The following is a 19,653-nucleotide window of genomic DNA, read 5'->3' as shown; positions in this document are numbered from 1 at the left end:
AAATTAAAGCACTCATATCACAAATTTATTTTAAGAGAAAAAACAAGTCTCCCTCAAGGCTGGCCTCAAACGTGGGATTCTCCTGCCTCTGCCTCCTGAGCACTGAGATTAACAATGTATGCCATCAGCTAGGTTCCACATTTTTTTCTATGGGAGCAGACTCTATAGGATGCCAAAGCAAAGACCTTGCCTGCCACGGTCTAGCAACACCATCCACTGTGCTCTAGCTTTCGCCATATGAGCCCAAAGCCCCCATCTGTGTGTCTTCAGATTCCCCTGAAACACTCATTTCTCTTCACTAGCGTGCCTGTGCCTGCTCACTGCCGTCTTTCGGGGCTCTTCTTTCATGGCTCTAGCCCGTGACTGGCATCCTTCTGTCTTTTCTTCAGACACAGCTGGTTTAGCCTGCTCACTCACTCACTCACTCACACCAGGTGTTCTCTCTCTTCCTGCCAGGTCCTCGGATCACGTGCCTGCTCCCAGCGCAGTAAACTTGCAGAGTCTATAATTAAAAAGACAAAAAGTTGGTGACGAACAACGTGGCATTCGTTAGCGGGTTAGCATTCCTAACGTGGCATTCGTTAGCGGGTTAGCATTCCTAACATAGCCTCAAGAGTTTAGTAAAAAGATCAGGAGTAGGCAGAGAGACGAAAAACTAGTGCACAGAGTTTAATTAAACTTGTAACAACTTTCGAAAAGGTTTATATCAAAGGTGACCAAAGAGAATGACTCACCTGGATCCCCTCGTGAAGATCAGCACTTAGTCAGATGCCAGCTGTTGGCATTTGAGTAGACCCACCTCATGAAGGAAATGAACGTGTGCTATGGCTTTTCTTTAATCTAGGCGGTGCTGTGCTAGGCATTGGAACAGGGACCTGCACTGGGTCAGGACTATTCAGCAAGCAAGAGGTGTGCGTGATGGTGTCACAGAGTGACACTACACACAGCAGAGGATTTAAAAAGATGTATTTATTAATAATGTACGCAGTGTTCTGTCTGCATGGATGCTTGCACGCCAGAAGAGGGCACCAGATCCCATTATAGATGGTTGTGAGCCAACATGTGGTTACTGGGATTTGAACTCAGGACTTCTGGAAGAGCAGCCAGTGCTCTTAACTTCTGAACCATCTCTCCATCCCTATAACATCTTCTTGATAGTTTGAAGACAAGTGAGGAAAGTAGTCATAGGAGACAAATAAATGGAGTTCAAAATGCCAGATTTTTTTGTTCAGTTTTTTTTCAAGACAGGGTTTCTCTGTGTAACCCTGGCTGTCCTGGAACTTGCTTCATAGACTGGGCTGGCCTTCAATTCACAGAGATCTGCCTTCTTCTGCCTCCCTGAGTGCTGGGATTAAAAGCATGTGCCACCCCAGAATTCTTACTGTGTGGCCAAGAACCTTTTTTGTTCGTAACAGTCTCACTACATAATCCAGGCTGTCCTCAAATTCAGGATCCTCCTACCTCTGTTTCCAAAATGATTCCATACCTTGCCTGCCAAGTGGGCCTTTTAAACATTCTCTGGCATGCATAAGGGAGACTTACTTAGGTGGGCAAGCTAGGGCACTAGAAAGCTTGGCCGGATCAGAATGGACCTTCACCAGACAAGGTGACTTACTCAGTGGGAACCAAGAACTGAGCCATACAAACATTAGATCAAACCCATTAGATTGATCTTTTTTTCTCTAGCCAGCCCTGGAAAGACACAGAAAGTGAAAACAGTTCCCAGCAGAGGAGTAAACCCTGGTCTGCTCAGGGCTACAGAGACGGCCTCCTCCCTGGCCTGTGGGGCTCTCCTGGGGCTACACATAAAAGCTCCCTGCACTCCTGAGTGCAGAGCTGGTGTCTAACCCCGGCCTGCCCATTTGTGGTACCCTAGAACCTTGGGATGCACGCTGCTTTTAAAAAGCAGAGGCAGGAGCTGGGGAGGGGGTGTTAGTGGTTAACAGCGCTTCCTGCTCTTCCAGAGGACCCAGGTTCAGTTCCCAGCACCTGTGTTGTGCTGCTCACAGTCCTCTGCAACACTAGCTCCAGGGAACCTAGTGCACTCTTTCAAACTCCGTGTGTGTGTGTGTGTGTGTGTGTGTGTGTGTGTGTGTGTAGGGGTATATATACTTTAGTGGAAGTGTCCACAGAGGCCAGAGGCCTTGGACCAAATCCCTTGGAGCTGGAGTTACAGAGGTTGTGAGCCATCTGACATGGGGGTGCTGGGAACTAAACTGCAGTCTTATGCAAGAGAAATATGCACTCTTAACTGCTGAACCATCTCTTCAGTCTCTCTAGAAATTTTCTTTTTTTTAATGGGCTGGGGTTGGTGTTTCAGTGATAGAACACTTGCCTAACATATGTAGGAGGCCCTAGATTCCATCCCCAGTACAAGAGAGGGGGGGAAGGAAGCAAACCACCTTATCAATGACTTGAATTTTATTGAATAGATTGGCTAGAAACTCACTGTCCTCTGCTTCTTAAGTGTTTCGGGTTACAAGCATGTGCACTGTTCATCTAGACAGTCTTTTGATGGTAACTGTAGACAGCACACAATACAAGTTGCTATAAGGAGAAGGAAGAGAACAATCCTGATGCCATTGCCTGAATCTTGTTCCTGAAGTGTAATCTTTCTTTGCATATCTCAGCTTCATAAATCAATGTAATCCCCTCCTTTTTTTCTTATATTAGAGTTGGGTTTCAGATGTGTAATAAAGGAAAAGTCCTATTCAATAGTCTTGAAAAATGAATTGGCATTTTTAGGCAAAGAAGGCAAGGGCATTTCAGATAAGAGAAAAATTTGGGGAAAGGTCTGGAGGTCAGAAAACAGAAAATGAAGGAGAATATCTTACAGGGAAGATATTGCAAAATAGGCATTTTCTGTTTTAGTTTTAATTTTTGTTTGTGCCTTTTATGTATATGTGTGGTGTGTGCGTTCATTTCTTGTATATTCCCATGTGCACGGGCAGGTGTGTGTGCATGTGTGTGCATGCATGTGTGCGTGTGTGTGAGTGTGTGTTTTGTTCTTAAAAAATGTTCGCAGTGCAGCTGTCAGCCCAACAGAGACGGTTGTGGGTCCCTGCAAGATCCCCAGGCGGTAGGGGGCGGTGGCGGGCTGGCGGAGCCACGCAGAGACTCTCGGATCCCGAGCAGCCAAAAGGTTCCCGATTGCAGACACAGAAAATAGGCATAAAGCTTTATTAAAGGAGGGGGTGGGGGAGTCAGAGACACGTGTGCACACGCCAAAGAGGACAGTGAGAAGAGAGGAAGGAACCAAGATGGTGACCAGAGGTCAGAGCTGGCAGGAGTGGGCGTGGCTTGCAAAGGGGCGGGAACCAAAAGAACTGTGTGTCTGTGAACATGTGGGAGGTTGACATCAGATAGGTGTCTTCCTGGATCACTGTCCTTTTTTGTTCTGGAGCTTGCTTACCAGATTTGGCTAGTCTACCCAGCCAGCTTGCCCCAGGGGGCGCTGTTCCCAAGCACTGGGTTTCCAGGCAGGTGGCCTGACTGGTCAGGTGATCAGAAAGCCAGTTCTTGTGCTTGCAGGACAAGCACTTATCCACTGAGCCCCAGGGCATTTTCTTAATGTGGTAAAGTGACTCCAAACTAGCAATCATACTTCCCCCCCCCCCCCCCGTTTTTGAGACAGAATGTCACTGTGTAGCTCTGGCTGGCCTGGAACCCATTATGTAGAACGGACTGACTTAAACTCGCAAAGACCCACCTGCCTGTGCCTTCTGAGTACTGGGATTAAAGGCGGTACCGCCATGCTTGGCTTACTTGCTCCCTTTCAAAAATGAAAATAAAATAGGGTGCTTGTTGTTGCCATATTATTGGCTATTGTTGTCTTGGTGTTTTGGCCAGTACAATAGATTTCGAGAACTGCAATAAGAGGAATCAATATTTGAAAAGAAGACATTCTCCAGATAAGAGAAAATGTCATGCAAAGAGGCTCAGATGATCTGTGATACTAAATAGTATTTACTGGGGGTCTTAGAATTGTAAGTAGGGAAACACGTTCCAGTAGAAACCACCAATGTTCTTGAAAAACCAAAAAAAAAAAAAAAAGAAAAGGAAAGAAAGAAACCACCAATGTGTCCCACAAGGAAGAAGGTTGCAGGGCTAGCTAAGGGAAAAAGAGGAATTCAAATGTGTTGCATAGGTTGTCTATCAAGAATTATGATTATAAGATAACTATTTTTTTTCTTTTCATCATTTATCATCATCATCAATTTTTGTGTGTGTGTGCGCTCGCGCCCATGCCATGGTGTATGTGTGGAGGTCAGCAGACAACCTTTAGTTTTTCCTTCCACTGTGGGTTCAAGCGTAAAACTCAGATCATCAGGCATGTGTGGTGAGCTCTTCCGCTTGCTGAGCTGTCTTACTGATCCTAATTTGCCTCTGTAGGTTATTGGTCCACTGCACTCCAGCTCAGAACATATCATTGCTCTAAGGAAAGAGATCAGTTCAAACAATCCTCAGAATGTTTCTTTACAACAAATGCTTTCTCTGCATGTCAACAAGTTCAGAGTTAGTGCTACAGTAGGATGGAGTCTGGATCCCAGAATGACGTCACTATGGTCATCTTTATTTCATGAATTATGCACAAATTGATAGAGATCTTATACATCATAAATATCCAGTTAGAATACTCAGTAAAATAATACTTTGTCATAGTAAGAAATCTATATAATATTTTTTAAATGACTTAAAACATAAACCTTAACTGAGACATATAAAATAATGGAAAAAATTTGTTTCTAGATAAAAACTTAATATAAGAATATTCTGGCTTTTTCCATCTCTTTCCCAAAGGGTCAGCTTCTGCCTCTCTCCCTTTTCCCTATTTCTCCCCCCTCCTCTTCCCTCATCTCCCCTTCTCCCCTTTTCCTTTATCCTTCCATAACCCACTATATAAATATCCAACTTTACTCTGCAAAAAAAAAAAAGAATATTCTGGTAAGATGAGTTGACTTTATTGTGATTTTATTCAGAACTTCAGAAAGACTTTTTCTGAGAATGAAACCAGTCAGTTTTGCTCTATCAAAACACGCATTTCTAAAAATCAGCACACTGCTCAAATTGTGCAATTTAAAATCACAGGACTTGAGTAGGATGTGATTAGAGCATCGCACTGAGAGCCTTTGTCAGTGGCATGGAAAAAAAAAAAGAAAAAAGAAAGAAAGGTATGTAGCCCATGGCTTGAAAGGTCATAAGCCCTAGGGGGGAAGCCCATTACTGTTGTGTTGCTAAATGAATGTGTGGTCAAGCTGCTTTCTAAATATTCACGTCCGTGCCCATAGATTAGTGCCACTCTCAGCCTTGGCCTGGAAGTTTCTTTATTAAATTGGCAACAGTTAGTGCAGGGACTCCCGACTCGTCAAAGTGATGAGGGTAAATGGCTGTTGAGTGCTCAGCCCTAAGTGGGCAACGACCCCTGTTCAAGGAGCATCATGGACTAGGAAGGAGGAAGACTGGAAGAGCTGGAGGATGGGGAGGAAAAGCCATCTTCATCTTCCGAACACAACATGGTCCTTGCACTCATGAAGTCACGGCAGCTGTGGGGACCCGCTCACTGTCAAGCAAACGAGATCAGCCAGCATTCTAGCAGGCAGCACTAATTGAAGTCAGTGGGTTCCAAAAGAGAGGGCACAGAGGTGGAATGGGGACGTGCTGGGGGCAGTGGGGAGGAGGGAATTGGAGTAGGTGTGATCAAGATACTTTATATTCACATGTGGACTTGTCAAAAAACAAATACAGGCTATTCTAAAAACATAATGGAACATCAGGAAAATGGTATCCTTTTTAACTGTTTAATGATAAAACTGCTTAATGATAAACTTTTAAGCTATTTAATGATAAAAATGGCATGAGTACTTTGACAATATAATGCTTTTCTTGAAAAAGACCTGCCATTTGCTCATGGAAATGAACGTCTAGGGTCTGGAGAGATGACTCAGCTGTTAGCAGCACTTCCAGAGGACCTAGGTTTGGTTCCTAGCACCCACAGCTAACAACCTTCAATAACTCTAGTTCCAGGGGATCTGACAGTCTCTTCTGGTTTTTGCAGGCACTGTATGCATGTGGTGCACATACATGTAGGCAAGATACCCATATACATAAAATAACATTAGATAAATCTCAAGAAAAACTTAAAAATAAAAATAAAAAATGGATGTCAAGAATTACACCTTGTGGGTTATCGTGATGTGGTGAAAGGAACGTTATCTGAAATTTGATGGAAAGTTCTAGCACCAAATGGGCACGGGTATATGGGTCATAACACCTGTAGTGAGTGTAGACAGAAAATACACATATATAGAGCATTCATGGGCTTTTTATATATATTCTTGCATGGTTCGGGCTAGAAACAGTTTTCTGCATCGCCCTCCTCCTTACAGAGGCTGAAATCATATATAACACATGACCAAAGGAAAATTAGCATTCTGCTCCTATTGTCACCCTTGGAACAAATTTGCGTCTCCAAAATGGTATTAAAGCATAATTGGCTGTAAAGCATTTCCTTTTTAAATTCAAACGTCTTGGGGCTGGAGAGATGGCTCAGAGATTAAGAGAGCTGACTGCTCTTCCAAAGGTCCTGAGTTCAATTCCCAGCAACCACATGGTGGCTCACAACCATCTGTAATGAGGTCTGGTGCCCTCTTCTGGCCTGCAGGCATACACACAGACAGAATATTGTATACATAATAAAATAAATAAATATTTTTTTAAAAAATTCAAACGTCTTGGAATACTTTGCAAAAGGATGGACTCCTGCCTCACCAAATGTTAACATTCGGCACAGAAACAGTTATTGAAAATAGTGTGCTGGCCACTCACTGTAGCCAAGAAATGTACTTCCACTGTCCGTCAGCTGAGATGCGGATAAAGAGACAGAGACCTTGCACAGGTACTCATCACTGCTGCCAGTTCAAGAGCCATGTGAGTTCAACAGCCTTGCCATGCCTAGAAGTCAACATGCCACACAGCTCTCCTGCCTTCCTCTTGGATGGTCCCTGAGCCTGGGGATAGTGGTGCTATAGATAGATGTCTCACTTATGACTGAGCAAAATAAGATATTTTTTTCCCACGCCACAAGAGGGCGTGGGAAGGCAGGACACTCAGGACACAGACGGCACACGAACAACACATCGGGAGAGACGATCGGACCCAGGAATCGAACCCGGGCCCTTGGGATTCGCAAGCGCCGCGCTTAACAGGCTGAGCCACCGCTCAGCTCAAAATAAAATATTTTTAAGAAAAAAAAGTCAAGGGTTAAGAATATGGGTGAGCAAGTATATGTGCCTGCCATGGTACACATGTGGAGGTCAGAAGATAACTTGAAGGAGTTGGCTCTCTTATCCACTGCGTGGGTCCTAGGGATTTACCTACTGAGCCATTTTGCCAGGCCCTGCATTGTTTTTGTTGTTTGTTTCGAGACACGTTTCTGAGTAGCCCAGGATGACCTTGATCTTACAAGCCTCCTCCTCCATCAGCTTCTTAAATTTTAGTTTCATTGCATGCATCACCCTTGGACTCATATCTATCTATCTATCTATCTATCTATCTATCTATCTATCTATCTATCTATCTATCTATCTATCTATGCATCCATCTATCTATTTATTGAGACTTGGCTTCACTGCATAGCCCTTGCTGGCCAGGAACTTGCTATGTAAACCACGCTGGCTTTGACCTCAGAGAGATCACCTGCTTCTGCCTTCCAAGTGTTATGATTAAAAACATGCATTGCTACCTCCAGTGTAACCTTAGCGTTACACTGGTGAATCTGTCATGCTGTATGGTACAGGAATCTTTGAGTAGTGATTAAGCTTACCAATAAGTAGACCTTAAAATAAGAAAATTATTGCTGGGCGGTGGTGGCACACGCCTTTAATCCCAGCACCCAGGAGGTAGAGGCAGGCGGATCTCTGTGAGTTCGAGGCCAGCCTGGTCTACAAGAGCTAGTTCCAGGACAGGCTCCAAAGCTACACAGAGAAACCCTGTCTCAGAAGAAAAAAAAGAAGATTGTTATGGGTATAATCACACGAGCCCTTAAATGGAAGCATGGAACTAGAGTGTAGTAGCTCAGTGCTAGATCCCACGGTTAGTAGGCATAAGGATTCACTCTCCAGTACTCCACCCCCCAAAAAGTAGATGCGGAGAAACCAGAAGGGTTTCCAACAAAGCCTTTAGGACGAGCGCACGTAGTGTGACCGGTTCAAGTAAAGTACAGGACCTAAGCCTCCTTAGGTATTCATTCCACAGGGCTGAACCTCCGTAGCTTCCAATCAGCGATCAGCGCAGAAGGGTTTGCAACCGTCTGACAGGAAAGATATTCTAAAGAGACACCTGGGCCCCTCCCTTTGGCTATCAGACTGTGAAGACAATGGATCCAAGGACTGGAATTTCCCCAAGAGTCTCAAACTCCAGAGGGGGGAGTTTGTCTTTCTGGAAGAAATCTCACACTACTTTTCAGCCCACCTTGTATAAGAAACTGAAGCTGGGACCACAGCTTGACCGAGACTGCTTAAACCTCTCGACCTCTAAGCCTCAGCCTCAGCCTCACGGGAGTGCTCAGAAGAGGGGGAGTGGTGCTCTCGGTGCTCCCAGGACTGAACCTCTTCGCAATGTGGCACATTGAAGAAATCGCTTTTCTTTGTTTTTCGCTATTAATTGTCCCTTTTACTTTTGTTAAAGTGCTTGCTGTGGCTGCCAGGACCCCCCAGGCTTTGCCTTTAAAGTCTCTGTTGAGAGGGTTGGGGTCGCCAACAGCTGGAGTGAGTGTTGGGAGGAAATGAGCAGTTACCAGGAATGGGCCTCGGGTTTCCTTTAGTGATGAAAACGTTCTTTCTTTTTCTTTTTTTGGTTTTTCGAGACAGGGTTTCTCTGCAGCTTTAGAGCCTGTCCTGGAGCTAGCTCTTGTAGACCAGATTGGTCTCGAACTCACAGAGATCCGCCTACCTCTGCCTCCCAAGTGGATGAAAACGTTCTTTTTTTTTTTTTAAATCTTTATTTTATGTGCATTGGTGTAAAGGTGTCAGATCCCCTGAAACTGGATTTTTCTGACAGTTGTGAGCTGCCATGTGGGTGCTGGGAATTGAACCCCGGTCCTCTGAAAGAGCAGTCAATTCTCTTAACCGCTGAGCCATCTCTCCAGAAAACGTTCTTAAACTGAAGGACGCACAACTCTGTGATAGAACTAAACCCTACTGAATTGCACACCTTAAAAGGGCAAATTTTGCCAAGGCTGGGTGTGGTGGAAGAGGCCGGAGGATGCAAGGCCAACCTGGGTTGCACAAGACTCTAGACTCTGCCGAGAGAGAGAGAGAGAGAGAGAGAGAGAGAGAGAGAGAGAGAGAGAGAGAGAGAGAGAGAGAGAGAGAGGAAGGATGGTGCAAGCTTGCAATCTTAATACTTAATACCTGGAGGCAGGGCAATCAAGAGTCCAGTTTGGGCTACATGAGCCTGTCTCAGAAAGCAGCGAACTTTTTGATGTAAATATTCTCTCTGTAAGTGATTTCATCATTTGTAATAAGTTACACACATTTGTTTGATGTTCAGCCTGATTTCTGGGTACCCACTTCCTAAAGTCCTTGGATTCTCCGAAGTGATTTTTGTTATCTCCAAATGTCTTTTGTATTGCTAATGATGACCGCTGGCTGCGGTTCCAGAACAGCTTCCGGATGGGGGTTGGTTGCCAAGGGAACCAAACTGGGATCTGAAGGATTTCAAGAAATACTCCTTGTTTATTTGTACATTTAAGATACTTGATAATCGTGGAGAGGGACGTCTGTTATTACCAAGCCCTGTAGGGCTTTCCAACACCAGCTAGAGGCCTTTACTCCCCCCTGGCTTCTTGCATCTTTGTAGCTCCACAGCTCAGTCATCCCACATTCCTTAAGGTTCAGTTTAAGCCCTTGCAACTCTTTCCCCTCAATGCCTGACAAACGAAGTCTTCCTTAGCATTCCAGTCTGTTCTATTTGTCCGAACATTTATCAGTTTGCCAATTACTCTCACGTTGTAATCAATCACTGAGTTGAAGCGGTCACGTTGTTGTCATATACACTAATACATTATTTTGAATCTGCATCAGGTTTTCATTGAATAGTCCCCTGTGCCAGACAGGAAGACTTGACTTCATAACGCCACTGAAGCAGCCCCAAGTACCCAATCACCCAAGAAAGAGATGCAGGTGTGCTGGAAGCGTCTCGTGACCAAAGTCATGCAAAGGCTGTAAGGCTCCCTCAGGAAAACAACTCTATAAATCATGGAAAACAGTCACTGCTTCCCCACAGTTCTGCAAGGCCTAAGCACTTTTAGAAAGCCAAATATTCATTCCGGTATTTACCCTAGATGCAGTGAAGAAACCTGTTCCGTTCTAATGTTTGCCTTGGAGACAGTGACTGCTAGACTCCCGCAAGGTGCTACACCAGCTGTTCAGCGACTGCATCCTTTTCGTTTGTTTGTGGTGTGGAGGTGAGTGGGGGTGGGGTGGTCAACAGAAGCCTCCCACATCCTGGCTAGGCAAGCGCTCTACCACTGAGCCATCTCTGTAGCCTGCTTTATTGAATGCCCAAGAGGTGCTTTACCCAGCTGAAAAGAACGATTCCTTCGAACACGAATTTGTAATCAGGGTTGGTGGGGCAGCTTTGTAACCAGAACATTTTAGGAGGCTGAAGCCTGCAGGAGTATAACTAGTTTAAGGCTAGCCTGACCTAAGGAGGAAATTTCAAGTGACCTTGGGCTAGAGAGAGACTCTCAAGAAGGCTTTGGCCACTAGATGGGCGCTGGCACATTTCTAGTGAATCATGAAAGGAGACCATGCGTTTTGTGCTATCCTGAGTTGCTAAGATGGCTTAGTGGAAGGGAATGACACCTTCAAAACCCTTACAAGCAAGGCAGTAAGAGTTCTACCTAAGAACGTCAGTCTTCTACTGTTTCCTAGTAACCTTAAAGGCCCCACCTCTTGAGCTTCACGTTTCCTCTTTCTTGTGCATTTGAATGAGGTAGAGGGCCTGTGGGAGCCAGACCTTAAAACAATAGACCGGGTTTATCAGAAGGGTGATTTCCACAATAATTATGAAGCTCCAAACTTCAGTCACCAGTAAAATGGAACCAAAAGGGTGGGGCTGTAGCAGCTCATTGATAAAGCCTCAGCATTGACTCCCACCACTACAAATTTTAAAAAAGTTTCCCTCCCTCAATAGTAGTAATTTCACATTTATTGTTGATAGGCAGGTAGAGAGATGCTGCAAATACATTGTGGCCTAGAACTCTACATAGGAGTAATTATCCGTGAACAGGTGGTTTGAAACGGTCTTCCACTCATCCTCCTGTTGTCTGCATTAGAAACAGTTGAGGCCGAGAGCTGAGGGGCAGCAGTCAGATGGCTGGCTGCCCAGAGTCCTGCACGGTCCTTCCGAAGGGTTTCATGCAGACAGGAACGAGATGGAGACTTGGTGCTATTTGCCTCGCCAGCCTTCACACAAACCCAATTCTCTTTATACGTTACCCTCCCCAGTGCTGTCTATAATCACTGTTTCTGACTAATCCTGCACAAAAGTAGAAAATTCCCAGGGGATCTATGATCAGGAAGCTTCTTATTGTCCTCTGACCACCAGAGAGGCAAATGGGAAAAGGTTATCCTCCCGCCTTTCTCATTCCCCGCCATGCCCTGCTAGCTGTTTTTGGTTGGGAAGCAATCTCAGGCTTGCAAAGCCAAGTAACTCGTGTGTGTGTGTGTGTGTGTGTCCGTACACTAGCCCGCGCGTGGGTGTGTATATTGTGTTGTGTGTCATGTGTAGGGAGAGGGCTTGGGGGTGGGATCCCATGACGTTACTGGCTCCTCCTCCTAGTGAATATAAGGGGCGCTTGGCGCGCAACGACCCTAAGCAGCAGCGTTGAAGCCTGAGCAGTTTATGTCTGCAGACCCAGCCCAACTCTGAAGTCAGCCTCACTGAACCAGATCTGAGAATCTTCGCTCTCAAAGCACAGCTCTCTGGTAAGCCTTTGGGGCCGACACGTGTGTCAGAGTGGGGAGGGGGAGGGTCCTCGAGTACCTAGGCTTCTCAGGCAACCACGGCACGCAGTTGCATCAGCGGGCTGTGTGACCTGTTGCTGGCAAGACCCTAGCCCAGGAGCCAGGACTCCCTAGCTCCAACGCAGCCCCAGACCATTTCTAGATGGAGCCATAAAATCTAGATGCTGAATTTGGGACCACCGGGCGGGACCCCTAGTCTGTGAAGAAGGGAGTGTGGGCGATCTAGGGCTGGCTTTGTACCCCCCTCCCCACGCCCAGGGGCGCATCTCCCAATTTCAGATACCGAAGCCCCGCCTTACGGCTGATCCTCACAGACCAGCCTAAGGCAGGCGGGAGGAAGTGGGGGAATATTTGCTGGCTCAGGTGGAGCGCTGTGGGCTTGGTGAGGAGGGATGAGATCGAGGCAGTGCCCACTTTTAACGTGCCGCGAGGTCAGTCCCTCTCTTCTAGGCGGTGGGTAGCCATGTCTCTTTGAAGCCCTCCAGGCGCACACCGAAAGGGATGTGGGTATTGGGTGTGAGAAAGGGCTCTCCCAGAGTTGCCCTGAGTTGAGTTCCTCTTGATTCACCAGGAGCTGCAGGCCAGGAAGCAGCAACGTTAGATTTCAGGGCTGCTGGTCTGAGCTCTAGGGTAAATCCCGTAGGTTCTTGGCCAGAAAAAGAAGAAACATAGTGTCCAAGCACTTACTAGAGGCTAACCTCTGTGCTACAAGGGGTTTTCACTTGCCTCTTCTGAAAGGAGTTCACCAGCATCAGAGATACTGTAATCCCTACTTGCGTTATTATTATTGTAATTCCTACTTGCCTGTGAAGAATCGGATGTTAGAGGTAAAGTGGCTTGCTCCCCGCACACCTACCCTCCTTTGTCCCTGTAGTGGAGTGGGCTTTGTAATTCACTTTCCGAGCTTAGGGATAATGAGACCCACTGAAGGGCTTTTGTCTTGTTTTTCACCAGAACGTAGCATCCTCTTCAATGCCAGCCAGAATGCGGTGGCAGGCACTTAGAAGATTCGGTCAAAAGCTGTTGCGTAGACGCGTGTTGGAGCCAGGCATGGGCGAGACCCGCCTTGCCAGATGCCTAAGCACCCTCGACTTAGTGGCCCTGGGTGTGGGCAGCACATTGGGGGCAGGTGTGTATGTCCTGGCTGGTGAGGTGGCCAAAGATAAAGCGGGGCCATCCATTGTGGTCTGCTTTTTGGTGGCTGCTCTTTCTTCTGTGTTGGCTGGACTGTGCTATGCCGAGTTTGGTGCCCGGGTCCCCCGCTCTGGTTCTGCATATCTCTACAGTTACGTCACTGTAGGTGAACTCTGGGCCTTCACCACCGGCTGGAACCTCATTCTCTCCTACGTCATTGGTGAGATAGATGCTTGGGGTGCAATGGGGGGAGGGTTGGAGTGGGTGACTATCCAGGAAGCGGAGGGATTATGGATCCAGAAATCTGAGTGGAATAGTGAAGCCGAAATTTTCACTATTTTTCCTAGTATCGAAATACTTCTAGATGTTTACTTTATATTTTTATTTGTAGGGGTGTGTGGAGATGAAGGGGGGGTTGAAGGTGAAGAACAATTGTATACCTTTGTCCGGTGTTCATTCATTTAAGATACTGGTTTGGGTTTTAAAAATTAATAGCAGGAGCTGGGTGTACTGGCGTGCACCTGTGATTCCAGTACTCAGGAGGCTGAAGTGGGAGGGCCATAAGTTTGTTGAGTTCGAGGCCAGGCTAAGTTACGTGCAGACCTGTCACCTCCCTCCCTCCCAGGGTGAAATGGGTAATAATGGTGGGGATGGGTGTGAGACTGTGTAGGACGGAGGGAACTTGACCTCATCATTTTCCTGAGTATTGGGATTATAGTACAAAATACAATTGCTATACCAGGTACAGCCAGTGTGGCCCGGGCTTGGAGCTCTGCTTTTGACAATCTGATTGGGAACCACATCTCTGAGGCTCTGAAGGGGACCATCTCACTGCATGTACCCCATGTTCTCGCAGAATATCCAGATTTCTTTGCTATGGGCCTTGTGTTGCTGCTCACTGGTGAGGCAAGGGGCGGGGTTGAATGATGGGTGGGTTGGGCCTGGAAGGGCTTGAGGGTGTGGAGTGGTAATGATGGGGAGGGAAGGAAGCTGGGAAGGAAGGAGTCTGCCACACAGAGGCAGGAAAAAGGAAAAGCAAGCTTGGAGGAAGGATTTAGTCTGTCAGGATCCTGAACTATTCTCTCCACAGGATTGTTGGCCCTGGGGGCGAGTGAATCAGCCCTGGTTACCAAAGTGTTCACAGGGGCGAACCTCTTGGTTCTCGGGTTTGTCTTCATCTCTGGCTTCATTAAGGGAGACCTGAAGAACTGGAAGCTCACAGAAGAGGACTATTGCTTGACCATGAGTGGACCCAATGACACTTGTAGGTTAGAGAGCCACAAAGCTGGGACCCTCATGGGGGAGGAGGAGGAATCCAGAATGGGAGTGGAAGACGACAAGCAGCTGGGCCTTAGAGAAAAGGTACAGGCTTAGCTGAACAAACTCTAACCGTTTCTATTCCTTTTGTACTCTAGCTTCGAGTCTATGGGCTCTGGAGGTTTCATGCCTTTTGGCATGGAAGGGATTCTTCGTGGCGCTGCTACCTGTTTCTATGCCTTCGTTGGTTTTGACTGTATTGCGACCACCGGTCAGTCACACCCTCATGGCTCACCTTGGATGCAGTGTGTGATCATACAGACTGGGGGTGGTAGGGGAGCGAGCCTACTCCCCTGGTTCAGAACATTGTGCCATGTGTTCTCTTGCAGGGGAAGAGGCTCAGAATCCACAGTACTCCATCCCTATGGGTATCGTGGTCTCACTGTCTGTCTGCTTCATGGCTTATTTTGGTGTGTCTTCGGCACTTACCCTCATGATGCCTTACTACCAGCTTCTGCCGGAGAGCCCTTTGCCTGAGGCATTTTCCTATGTTGGCTGGGATCCTGCCAGCTACCTTGTGGCTATTGGCTCCCTCTGTGCTCTCTCCACTAGGTCAGTGTTTAATATTTGTTCCCTCGGTGGCTGTAGTTCCCCAGTTATGTCCATTTTGTGCCGGAGAATGTTCCTTAGGAGGGCTGGGAAGGGGAGGTGGAGATGTTATGAACACATAGGCTTGGAACAGATACCTTAGTGAACTTACTGTTACTTGGATTTAGTAGGCATTGTCTTTTTTCAGCCTTTTGGGCTCTATGTTTCCCATGCCTCGGGTGATCTATGCGATGGCTGAAGATGGGCTCCTGTTCCGTGTCCTTGCTAGGGTACACAGTGGCACACACACCCCCATTGTGGCCACTGTGGTGTCTGGCGTTATCGCAGGTAACAAAACAAAAACAAACACCCCTTCTTGTTGTTTCACCAGCTCCTTTACTTCCTTCTCACCGCTTTCTGCCCGCCCATTTCAGCATTCATGGCCTTCCTCTTTGAGCTCGCTGATCTTGTGGACCTCATGTCCATTGGGACTCTGCTCGCTTACTCCCTGGTTTCCATCTGTGTTCTCATTCTCAGGTAAGACTTGTGTTTGTGTTTCTGGGTGAGGCTGAGGTGCTCATTCCTTCTCTGCCATCTGTCATCCTGACTCCTTGAGTAATGTGGGTATCTTGTCCTGTCCAAAAGAGCCCCCCCCATGTGTAAGTGTGTGTATGAGTCAGAGTTAGGTGTCTATCCACATCCCTCTACATCCCTCTCCACTGTATTTTTTTAGATGGAGTCTCTCATTGAACCTGGAGCTCACTGGTTGGCAAAGTTGGTTGACTAATGGGAATTCCAGGAATCCTAGCTCCAACCCCCTAGCACTGGGGTTACAGGATACCTGGGTTTTAAATGAGTGCTGGCTATCTGAATTCAAGTCCCACAATCACGCTTGTGTGGCAGACTCTTGAATATTGAAAAATAAATTCTCTTTGTGTGTCTGTCTGTCTATCTGGTGCCCTTGGGAGCCAGAAGAGGATACTGAATCCCTTGGAGCTAGAGTTATAGGTGGTCTTGATCTGCCCAATGAGAGTACTAGAACTAAACTCAGGTCCTCTGCAAGAGAAATAAACACTCTTAACTGCCAAGCCATCTCTCCAGCCCCTTTACAGGATGAGTCATCTCCCCAGCCCAAGCTTCTACCTTCAATGGCCATAAAGAAGCCACCCGGAAAAGATACGGAGAACCGTCAGGAGATGCTCTTAAAATTGGTTCTTACTTTTGCCACAGATATCAGCCTGACCAGGAAATGAAGAATGATGAAGAGGAAGTGGAATTGCAGGAGGAGAAGACACTTGAAATGGAGAAGCTGACTGTCGAGGCCCTGTTTCATCCAGTCAGCTCCATCCCCACCCTCCTTTCTGGCCAAGTTGTCTATGTTTGCTCCTCACTGCTTGGTGAGCAGTGGATTCTTCTTTCCTTTTCTTTTGTTTGTTTGTTTTTTTGTCTATTTATTTACTTTTATGTGTATGAGTATTTTGCCTGCATGAGTGTATGTGTGCTGTATGCATGCCTGGTACCTACATAGATCAGAAGAGGGCATCTGATCCCCTGGAACTGGAGTTATAGACAGTTGTGAGTTGCCAAATTGTACTGGGAACCAAACCGAGATCCTCTGGAAGAACAGCAAGTGCTCTTAACTGCTGAGCCATATCACCAGTCCCAAGCAGTGGTTTTATTCTTTTGGGAAGTTTGGAGAGCCCAGCATGACAGGGTGGACATTATGTGGCGGCATTTGGTGAGAGAGAGGTCTAGCAGGAAGGTAACCCTTCTGGGAATGGATGACTTAGCATCTTTGCATTATCAGTCACAAGAGTTGGTTTTGATGCCTCTCAACTTGACTTTTGAAGCTGTACTACTGACTGTTCTTTGCCTGGTGCTGACACGGTGGACAACTCCACTTAGTTCTCGAGACCCAGTGTGGGTCACAGTGATTGTGTTGATCCTGGGGCTCATTCTTGGAATTGTTGGAGTTATCTGGAAACAGCCACAGAGCAACACTCCCCTTCACTTTAAGGTAAATGATGTCTCTTCCCCCCACCAATCTATGTTGGGACAGTTAGGGCTTGTAGCTTATATTCTTTAATTGGACACAAGAAGGTAGATGTTAGAACTATTTAGGCCAGACTCGTTGCTGATGCTCTCTAGTTCCTTCTTTCTGGTTCCATTTTCTTAAGTTCTGGATGTGGGGAATCTAATAATATGTGTGGTAAATGAGTAGCTGCTGGGATCCAGGCCATGAGGAGAAGAGTAGGGGTCGAACTTGGCCTGCTCTGCCCCCAGTAAGGTAAGAACCCTTGTGTTGTATGTGAAGATCTATCTTGTTTTGCAGGTGCCTGGTCTGCCTCTGCTCCCACTGGTGAGCATCTTTGTGAATGTTTACCTGATGATGCAAATGACAGCTGGCACTTGGGCCCGATTTGGGATCTGGATGCTGATTGGTAGGTGTCTGCTTTTCCGTCCTACACTGACTCCTTTCTCTCTTGATCTCCAATTGGAGACCTATTAAACCATTCCGGGTTATATTTTCCTACCTTACAGTTGTCTTTCCCTACTAGGATTTGCTATCTACTTTGGCTATGGGATCCAGCACAGTGTGGAAGAAGTTAAGAATCATCAAACCCTACCCAAACCAAGGACCCGGACTATAGACCTTGATCTCACTGCTTCCTGTGTTCACACCCACACCGTTTGACCTAATCATACCTGAGTGCTGTCTAGGCCCCTTACACAATGATGGAGAGCACTCTTGACCCCACAGAGAGCTGGGCCTCTCCTGTGATACTTACTAGTGGGGGCTAGTAAATAGAGCTCTATTTAATGTGGAACAGTGGATGTGTCTATACTGTTTCTCCTTTGCTTCTTGTTTACTTGTCTACTTTGAAATCATCTCTGTAGTTGTTTCCTGGCTTTGGAAAAAAATGTTATTAAAAGAAAACTGGAAAAACTGCCCTGTTCTTTGCTTCTTAGAGGTGATATAAAGCTTGACTTTAAGGCTGGAGAGACTCCAGGAAGTGTCCTGTCTTTTTCTCTAGTGGCCACAATGTTCTCTGGGGTTGGGGTGGACTCTGGTCTCAACACTGGCTGGCTTATACAGTCAGACAGTGTCTTCAACTGCACATCTTTCAGCAGGATCAGTCTCAGACTCCAGTCACCACCTGGGCAACACAGTTTAACTGCTCAGGGGAGCTGTGGACACTAGAGGGTCTTTTTTAAGGTTCATATTTGCAAGGGAGCTGCTTGCCATAGAACAGTAGGAGATCAGTGCTTAAAACTCCACTCAGATAAAAAAGTATGTGTTTATCCACTCATTCAACAAATATGTAAAATTTTTAGACCCTGTGCTGGAGGCTGGTGACCCAAACAGTGAAACTCTCTGATCTCAAGGAACTCCCCATCTGGTGAGGGAAACATCAACATGAACCGATTGGACTGTGCCCAGTGAGTGTGGAAACACAAAGGACCACATTTGACCTGAGGGCTTGAGAAGTAGACTGAAGGGGGGGTGTGATTACCAGTGAGCTGGGCAACAATCAAATTAGGAGAAAACAGTCTTTGGTCTGACTGCAGTCATAGTGGAACTGGAAGTAGCATGCACATAGTTGTGTATGCGTGCATGTCTTCGTACACCCCAGGGAACTGGGAACTTCCCTTGTGGATGGGGTGCCTGTGTGTAAGGAAGGGATAGAGAGTCACAAGACTTTGGGTGGTGAATTTTCAGTGTGTTGGGAAGCCAGGGAAGGGAGATAATGCTACCTTTTATGGAGTATTTATGCCAGTTCTGCATAAATCTCATTTTGTTATTAGCCTACAAAGTAGATATAATTGTGTTTTACAGATGAAAAAACAGGATTTTGGTGAATGTGCCCTAGTCACAAAAGTTCAAAAGACTGAGGCCAGAAGGAAATTCAGTCACAGGTCTGGTGACTTTATAAATATACATGTGGGTTTAGTTTTACAAAGGTAAAAATAGCCAATAACTTGAACTAGAGGCCTAGATCAGGGTGACAGATTTAAGTCATCAACACGGGTCATATATGTGATAGAAGCCTTGTGGAACTAAACATTGTTCCCAAAAAGGGAAATAAGTTGAATAATTCCCTTTATGTATGGAGAGATAAATATGAGTACTAGATATGCCATTTCCAGAAAAAAACCCACCAATACAAGGAAAGATCCTTATCCTCACTAAAAAGAAAAAACAGTTGGGCAGTGGTGGCGCACGCCTGGGAGGCAGAAGCAGGTGGATCTCTGAGTTCGAGGCCAGCCTGGACTACAAGAGCTAGTTCCAGTATAGCTAGGGTTGTTACACAGAGAAATCCTGTCTCAAAGAAAAAAAGGAAAGAAAAAGTGGCATTCAACTTGAGAGTGTGAGGGGATATGGTGGGTGGCTGAGGGGAGAGTGATATAATGTATTCCAATTAAAAACATTAAAATGAATATGGGTTGGATTGATGGTTTAGCGATTGTTAGGGAGCACAGGTAGCTCTTTCAGAGGACCTAAGACCAATTCCCAGCACACACATGGTGTCCATTTCTGGATGCCTTCTTCTGGCCTTTGCAGCTACCAGGTATGTACATGGTGCACAGAAATGCAAATGAGCAAAACACATACATAAAAATTTCTCTTATTAAAGTTCATGGG

General features: G+C 46.2%; 1 protein-coding gene across 1 annotated transcript; it reads left to right on the top strand.

Annotated features, from left to right (window-relative positions):
• Positions 1-13,013: 13,013 nt before the first annotated feature.
• On the top strand, positions 13,014-17,703 carry Slc7a3 (solute carrier family 7 member 3). Its single transcript, XM_038315752.1, has 11 exons — positions 13,014-13,383; positions 13,906-14,064; positions 14,254-14,431; positions 14,579-14,691; positions 14,810-15,032; positions 15,217-15,356; positions 15,443-15,545; positions 16,239-16,405; positions 16,859-17,025; positions 17,341-17,449; positions 17,567-17,703. The coding sequence occupies exons 1-11, from the start codon at positions 13,014-13,016 to the stop codon at positions 17,701-17,703; spliced, it is 1,866 nt and encodes a 621-aa protein (XP_038171680.1).
• The last annotated feature ends 1,950 nt before the right edge of the window (positions 17,704-19,653 follow it).

Source organism: Arvicola amphibius, chromosome X, assembly GCF_903992535.2.
Source record: "Arvicola amphibius chromosome X, mArvAmp1.2, whole genome shotgun sequence".
Taxonomy (NCBI): domain Eukaryota; kingdom Metazoa; phylum Chordata; class Mammalia; order Rodentia; family Cricetidae; genus Arvicola; species Arvicola amphibius.
The sequence above is the reverse complement of the archived record's forward strand: the minus strand, read 5'-3'. Positions and strand labels throughout refer to the sequence as shown.